The 8,818-nt window shown below is 42.2% G+C and overlaps 1 protein-coding gene across 1 annotated transcript; it reads right to left on the reverse strand.

The window, feature by feature from the left end:
• Nucleotides 1-2,853: 2,853 nt before the first annotated feature.
• LOC147893021 (uncharacterized) lies at nt 2,854-5,006 on the reverse strand. Its single transcript, XM_087387483.1, has 3 exons — nt 4,355-5,006; nt 4,010-4,207; nt 2,854-3,804 (listed from the first exon to the last, which is right to left on the reverse strand). The coding sequence occupies exons 1-3, from the start codon at nt 4,982-4,984 to the stop codon at nt 3,160-3,162; spliced, it is 1,473 nt and encodes a 490-aa protein (XP_087243609.1). The 5' UTR covers nt 4,985-5,006; the 3' UTR covers nt 2,854-3,159.
• Between the last annotated feature and the right edge of the window lie 3,812 nt (nt 5,007-8,818).

Raw genomic sequence — 8,818 nt, forward strand, 5'->3', positions numbered from 1 at the left:
TTCTAATAATGGTGTGCAAATGGATCCTACAAAGATTCCAGCTATACAAGAATGGCCCGAGCTGAAAACCGTACATGAGGTATGTAGTTTTCTAGGGTTATGTTCTTATTACATACGGTTTATTCAACATTCTATTGATATTGCAACGCCACTACATGTTTTGACCAAGAAAAATATTGTTTTTAGATGGGGGGGAACGTCAAAGAACAACCTTCAACACTCTTAAGAAGAAATTGACCACTGAGGCCAATTGACCAGGCTAATCGTAAATCTAAAAAATTAGCAAGGCCATAATATGGTGACCTTTAGATAATGACCTACTAAAATCCAAATTTGGATCAATTTGCAATACTACATAGGCCACCTTTGACAAATATGGCCTAGGAATTAAAATTTCATTAATGTCATCGAGTGGTGACCTCCAATCAATAATGATCTAGTAAACTTAATAATGACCACCTATAATATCATCAAGTGGTGACCTCCAATCAATAATGATCTAGTAAACTTAATAGTTATTTAAACAAATTAATTCAAGAGTATGTTGGATTCAACATATAAAGGTTGTTTAGAATGGTGCATAGAGCTTGTTTTCCTATGCTTCTTCTCATTCGAAGTTGTCGAATTCTACATCTTGACTTGATGGATCTACTCTACATCATGATGGACTCATACAATGCTACATCTAAACCCTCTTGTCGAGTGGATATCTATTAGATGAAAATAGATCAACAACTGAAGAAGAAAAAAAGACATTGTTTCAAACAATTTAAAAATCTCAAACTTGTAACCCTAAAGCTAGATGGAATCTTGTATACCTTCAGTACATAAGGTTTCTTACTTTGATTTGAGTAACCAATTTGGCACAAATACCTCCAATAAATATTTTTTTTTAAATGTTGGTTTGCACCCAAACGTCTCTGGAGGTTTAATATTTTGATGCCCAATTTATTCGAAAAACAAGTATTTTAATCAAGGGTATGGCTGAGGCATAGGTCACAAAAATTGACCAAGTGGTCAATAGCAACCAGCCAAAAAGCATAAAACAACAAATGATGAACAATATATTTCATCCAATGATTGTCATTGTGTCTCGAGATGGCATACTTGTGTGCAGCCATAATTTATCTAGCCATATAGAACATCTGATGGTGAGTATGCACCATCAAATGTTCTGATGGCATACTTGTGTGCAGCTATAATTTATCTAGCCATTTAGAATATCTGATGGTGGATATGCACCATCAACTAGACTTTCATAAGTAAATATGCACATATTGTGTTGTCCCTCTCCAACTGTTTTAAGGGAGAAAAGAAAGGAATTCCTTACAAACAAATGAAGTACATACTTTTTGGATGGATTCTCTGGAAGTGTGCGTTAGAGAACTGCAGAATGGTCAGCACTTGGCTAACCTCGGGTCATCCTTAACATTGGAACTACAACTGGGTGTTCGGTTCGGCAACTCCCTGAATCTAGTCTTTCTTATCTATGGCTGTTTTAAAAAAAGCTAACCCTGGGCCTGTTTCACCCAAGCAATAGCCTCCCCACCCAAGAGATTGCAATGGCAAACCTATAAAAGGCAACTTGTGGTTTAGCTTAAACTTATACTTCCATCTTGGTAATTTCTTTTTTCTCTATAAAAATCTATCATGGAGATTTCTAGTATAATTGTGTTTTTATCGATAATTAGTAGTTGAGCCCACAATAAACACCACAAACATCGGATAAGGCTCCAAAGTTTTACTCCAGAATTAACACTGAACCCCGATGCAAATCGAAAAGCGTGCATCCAGCATTAATGCTTGTCCACATCATTGCAGGCCTTTCCAATGAACTTTACTGACTATTCTACCAGTTTTTAGATCATCACGTGTATCAGGATAGTGAGAACTAGACACTACACACAAAAACAACTCTCAACTCTCCTAGGCCTGCACTTGAAAGAATACAGATTTGCAGTTGGACAATTGCAACAACTTCAAGACACTACTGTCTATGCTGAAATTTATTGGGTCACCCCACAAAGCTGGATTCTGTAGAAAACACATACTGCATATCAATCATCTTCAAAGATTGAAACCTTCTCAGCAAGAGGATAAGACTTCAATAACATTAATTGTCTTTAGACTCACATGCTGAGTCAAATTAATATACCCAACTGCATGTTCGACTGTTCAATACATATTCAAACAGGCTGTCAATTATGCTTTCTTCAAGCATATGCTTGCAAGAGTATCCAAATCTGGCTATGAACTTGCACAATTTTGAACGTCTCTAGCCATTGCATAACAAGGTGGCAAAGCCTCTATACCCTGTCAGGGGATCATGTAGAAAAGGGAAGAGAGGAGATGCAGCTCATTATTTAAGGATGGAGGTGTACTAAATAGGGAGTGGAGCCGGAGTGGAGCCCTTTCTCATACTTTTAATAGACCCAGGCACATCCTCCAAAACATACTTTTGAGTCCCCAAAATAGACTCCCCAATATCCCCTAGCGCAAAAAAAATGAGCAGTCACATGTAAAAGCTAGAGCCTGGTCAAATTGGGGTGGGTGGGGCTGCGGGTGGGGGGAAATGTTTATTACAGCTTGCATATTTGACCCATGATATAAACCTTGCAGAGTCCCACCTACTGGTAAGCACCATCAAGCCAAAAACAGGAAACAGATGTTCAGATATACAAGCCCTAATCCTCCCTCCACATTGCATATAAGCCATCGCACCAAGGTCCCAACAAATTTTGATCTTCAAAGCCATCCTTTGTGTAAGAGAAAACTCACTGACCTATCCAGAGTGGATTAAGCTACGTTCAGAAGCTTTCAACAAAGCATGATTAGTATAAAGTACACAAAAAACATACAGATACCTCTTTGAAGCTTTAACACGAAAAGGAGATTGAATCTCGACCACCCCAATAACACAAAAAACTTGCTTCTTGAAGTCCATGCGGTGCGTGGCAGAAGACTCCTCCCTGACACATATCTTACATACCTCAAAACTACTCGAGTGGGTCAAACCACATTCAGACGCTCTCAACAAAATTGCAGACTGAAAGCTGCAAACTTGACCCTATATATACAGAGAAAACACATCAAGCCCATGTTCACTTTTTTGCTCCACGCTTTGCATGTTCTATGTATTTCATCTAGTAACTTCGATGACTAGTAATTTCCTCTTCCTCTACCCTTTCCAGTACCTTGGCATTCATTAGCCCAATGACCCAAGCCACCACATTTGTAGCAAGTCCCACTAGTTCCTGTTTTCCTACTCAAAAAAGTTCCACCCTGTGAACCTTGAAATTGTCCCCCAAAGCCGCTTGACCTGCTGGTTGTAGTGTTTGGGCAATCTTTAGCCCAATGGCCATCAGTACCACAGTTGTAACAAGTTCCAGGTGCTGTATCTCTGCCGATCCCAAAGCCCTTAGTCCCAGCATTTGGACAATTGGAAGACCAATGACCCTCCGCACCACATGTAAAACAACTACCTGATGTTGCACCCCAACCAGCCACAGAACTTCTTGCTCTACCAGCATTTGGACAATTTCGAGATAAATGTTCCTCACTTCCACACTGGTTGCAGCTCCCCATTACAGCACCTCTTCCTGTGGTGCTACCAAAGCGAGTAGGACTCTTGGCAGAGAGCCGATTGGGACAGTCGTTAGACCAGTGTCCATCCATTCCACACCTGTAGCATTGTCCAGTAGTACCACCAGAGGGGCCAGAGTTCTTCTCTCCGCCGTAAAATGAAGGACCTGAAGCTGGGGCAGCGTCATCGCACCACTTAAAAAACCCACATGGACCTTCTCCCTGTGCATACCAAATGTAGGTGTGGCAGGAAGAATTTAGTGTGACGAATACATGGGACTGTTCAACGCTCTTAAGTATTCTAAGACTTATTAGAGCATTAAAAACACATGTGGCTGCCACACATCTCTGCATTTTAGTAAAGAAGCAAGGGTAGTTACAGACCGACAACTAGAAGGGTACATAAATTGATGCTGAAAAGATTCACCTGACTTAGAGGACACTTATAGAATTGGCGACCTAAGTTCTTCTCTGTTTTGGCAGTTAATACGGTACAAGGACCGGCACCACAAGCACAAACTAATTCCGGAGGCTTGGACCTATCGCCTTTGTCTCCTGCAAGCCCCGGGCTTATTCCAACGGAACCGGCATCACACCATTCAAAAAATGTGCACTGTCCTTCCTCCTGAATAAGATACACCGATCCAAGTTATGAATATGCCCCACTCGACGTAGAATTTGCATTGCCTGTACTGACTGTAGATTCGAAAGAGAAACCGCAGAGGCATGCAAACAACTTTAGAAACAATGAAAATTATCGAAACCTCAATACCTTTCTTAAGGGACATCGATAGAATTGCCGTCCAGCATTCTTTTCCGTATTTGCAGTTAAAACCTTGCATGAACCAGCGCCACAAGGACAACTTCTGTCTGGAACCGTCTCCCCAGCATCCCCCCACAACCCCGTTGCACCCGTGGGACCATCTTTAGCGTCGTAACCACCTTGTCCACCCCGGAGGTCCCCATAAAGACCAGTGGCATTTGCCATCGACTGCATGCCCGCTCCTGGGTTGGTGTAGCTTGCATGCCCGTAGCGGGCGGTCCCGGCTGCAGGATGACCCATCTTGGGACTCATAGCTTGCCAAGTTTTGCTGTGGGTACCTCTGAGGGCAGCGAGGTACTCGCCTTCAGGGTCAGACTTGGGACGTTTGGAAGCGACTTCTTCGTGGGGATAAGGGCTGAAAGAATGGGGAAAGCTAGAGGCAGAGCTTTCGGAAGGCAGAGATTGGAATCTGTGTTGATGTTTTGTGGAAAGAAGGCTGGTAGCCTCAGCTGCATCCACAGCGGAGAGGAAGGCAGGGTCGTCGTCATCGTCTGAGATGGGCAGAACGAAGCTGGGAGGAGCATTCATGGCGCGATTGCAGACGATCAGTTGTCGAGCAAAACAAGAGACCAGCCGCATTCTTTGGCATCTCTCAATTCTGAATTTGTGTCTCTCTCGCTCATCTCCTACACACACACACACACACAGCCAGGTTCATATGCCACCTTCCCATTGAGCCGTCTCCCGTGCGCCTGCCTACCTGGGTGGCGGCGGCTCGCATTCGATCCCTCAAGATACGGTCACACCAGGTATGTGCGTTCAACAAAAAAAAAAACTTCTCAATGGGTTTTCCCATGTAGGCCTTGCCCTCCCGTCCATGGAAGAGGAAATAGAATTGGTGTCCATACTAGTTCGTCGATCATCAGGCTGCTAATTTATGTCACCAACGTGTGATTGGTGTAGTGGTTGCAGTGTGTTGGGTGGATTGGGCCAACTATTCACGCCACTTTTTAGAGGATGGCCAGTTGGTGGTGTGTAGAGACTAGAGCCGCCCATGCCCACCCATGGTGCATTGAATGCATCTGAGCCGTAGGCTAGACATGGGCGGGCAGTCGTTCCCATCCAAGATCCATGGACGGTAAACATCGGGACCAGAGCCACCCATGGTGCATTGAATGCATCTGGACTAGGGGTTGCAAGCAACCTTGCCCATCCATGATTTGTGGGCAATGCCCATGGTACCCTAGTCTGCTGAACACCCTTAGAGCACCGCCCCCCCCACATGCTACTAGGGCTCTCGTCCAATAGCATTAGCAGCAAAGGCATGAAGGTTGGAGGCATAGTTTAGTAACTATCTCAACACTGGCAAAACTCGTCATTCCAGCCCAGCCTTGGACTGTTGGAAGGAGCGATCCTATGCAGAAGCTTTCCATTGGTGAAAAGCCTGAGTAGGCTTGCAGGTTTAGGCAAGGGGAATCCCACATCATGCCACAAATTGTGTTGAGGAGCCACACATTGGGAGTATTCATGTTGAAAGCAAGACGTTAAACTCAATAACCCCAATGATGGTTGTCCCCAGCTCAAGCAGCAGCATGGAGATGTGCTCTTATCTTTAAACCAAGAGAGGGTTCGCACAATGAAGCTCACATAACTTCGCCAATTCCATATAAATGCAGGAGAAAAGCTCACATAGCTTCTCCTTACTACGTGACATTTTAAAGAGTTTTCATAGTTCAAAACGTTTGTTGACTAGAGCCCTCTTTCAAGTGATTTTCAACTCTCTCAGTCTTGCTTGCACTTCCCATGAACATTTACTTTAGCAAAACGATACCTTTGGCCATGTGCACACCTTTGAACTTGTATAGGCTTGTAAAGAGGGCAAGCCAACCTCTCCTTAGAGCCATGTGGCGGTGAGGATGACAAGTCAAGCAAGGCATATGCCTTGAGGAAAGGAACCATCATTACCCTTTGAGGCAATCAACCTCCTAGAGTGGCTAGGTAGCTAAGGGTTATGCACAATCAACCGGTGGCTTTACAGACAACACATGGCACAATGCAAGGGGGCCACATCACTATTTAATATGGTATAAAAACCTGGAGCTTTGACTATCCATGCATGTGATCCAGAAAGAAAAAATGATCTATTTTTCAAGCCTTACACACGCATCAGTCAAAACCAGTGTATGCAATCAGACATTGTAAATATATGAAAGAATTCAGTTGGTAAGACCTTTGCAAGAAATGGGAAAGCACATCAAAAGCATGAATGCACAAAGCATTATCCTATGCTGGCTAAAAGCACAAGCCTCATGAGATGGCCGTAGCACATAAAATGGCATCCACTAATATTACATCAAAGGCACATAAGGAAATGAAGAACGAAGCATCATGCATCAAGTAGCATCAAGTCCTCATCAAAGTTGCTATCAAAGAGCCAAAAGTCACGCCAAAGAGCAAAGACCAAGAGCCAAGAAGCAACCTGTAAGAAATTGGAAGAGTCCAAGAGCTAGAATAACGAATCAACAAAGCACAAAGAAGATGCATGAAGTGAGCACCAAGGAATCTTCCTCAAGAAAAAACAACTCCAATCGCTTCTCTAATGCAAAGAAGCAATGAACAAGACTTACCATCTTAGGCCACGATTGTAAATTGTCACCATGCGCGTAGGCCCAATTTTCTTTTATTGTACCAAAATCTGACCACCTAAGAGTAGGTAGGGAAGCACCCGGGGACATATAGACATGTTGTAATACCACACTTGGCCGCCTTAAGTAGCAATGTATCCACTAAGGGGAGGTGGTGGATTTTCGTTTGTAACTCAAATCGCACCAAGCGGTGGTGTTTGGGATGTATGCTACCACGAGCACAAGATAGCGACAAGGAATGAGTAAAGGTATGAAGCAAGAGTATGTTTCCACATGGCATGGAGACATTATCCCACATGTGAGCAAGCAATGGAAGTGTGTATCCACTCCTATAAAAGGGAGGTCATTTTTATGCAATAATATAATGCAAGTTCTCAAGTCTCTTTATGTGCAAAAGGACTCACATTGAATGAAGGAAGAATGGACACAAGGATACGATCCTAACAAAGATATCAATTGATAGTAAAAGGGTGATTTGATAGCCAAAATTAGAACTCCAGTATGAGGTTTCTACATAGTGACCAAAGAAGAGACCCAGACTAATGAAGGGACTGTGCTAGCCAAGAAGCTCACTAGAGATGACACTGAATGATGGAGGAAGAAGGGGACAAGAGAGAGAGTCAAGAACCCCTACTTCAAGAAGATTTGGGTGATCAATGGGCCATTGCAAAAGGCATAAATAAGCTTAAATTTTCATCTATAGGAGCCAAACTTGTAAGTTGAAATGGTAAGAACTTGCAACTTGGTTTTCTTGGTTGAGATAAGCAGTGACCATTAAAGCCATGGCACCATAGTGAGCACCTAAAGGGTTTTAGGATAGAGAGAATGAAAGCTTGTATCTTGAAAGGTGATGGAGTACATCGAATGAGAAGAGCTAGCTTGATGCTCAGTCCTACTAGCGTTCATCCCACTGATTTCGTTCACCCTCATAGGGTGTCTATCCATCCTTTACATAGGGCTATAGACAATCGTGTGTGAGCTTGGTAGGGAGCATGGATGATTTTTTCAAGCTAGTTTCGTTAAGAAGCGAAACCTTTATAGTAGTGTCGAAAGTTTGTATGCCCCATTCAAACTAAATATTTGAAACATTTGCCAAGATTTTAAACTTTTATGCAAAAAAAAAAAGAAGTTTTACCAGAATTTACATCTTTCACTTCAATATTCAAAAGGAAATATATAAAAGCATACTATGTACAATCAATATTGTGAAACTAAAAAGATTAACTCGATAAACTTTTGCCATTATTTTATATTAATATATAAGTATAGCTTCGATAAAAACATCCATGGTAGGGAGCGGTTGGATTATGGCCTATGTCATGCTTGATGGATCAAATTGCTTCTATTTAAAAGACCGTCACAATGGCTCTAGCATATATAAGTTGCAATGGATAATGTAAAGGGCTTGTAGACTAGCAAGTCTCAAACCTATGGTGCCAACTCCCTTTAGTAAGAAAACCTATCAAAACCTTGATTATGGATGAATTTAACAATATACCATGAGTAGAAATTAGTTAAATTAACATGGTTATGTTCTACACTAAAAGAGCTTCAAATATGTCCTTACGTAAACCTTGAAGTTTAGGTAAGACATGAAAAAGTTATATTAATTTGACAGGAGGTGGGTTTTCATATTTTGGTGTATTTTTTGTTTAACGCCCCCCCCTTCCAAAACACCCCCCCACTTGGGCCTCACATATTATGAAAAATATGTACAAATCTTAAAATCTTGCATATTTTTCAAGGTATATACCGTATATTTTGAGAGAGGGGGGAAACTTTGCAGTGTGAATGAGGGTGTTGAACAATCAACACAACATTATTCAAG

Source organism: Dipteris shenzhenensis, chromosome 16, assembly GCF_047967505.1.
Source record: "Dipteris shenzhenensis isolate YYH24624 ecotype China chromosome 16, Dip_SZ_1.0, whole genome shotgun sequence".
NCBI lineage: Eukaryota > Viridiplantae > Streptophyta > Polypodiopsida > Gleicheniales > Dipteridaceae > Dipteris > Dipteris shenzhenensis.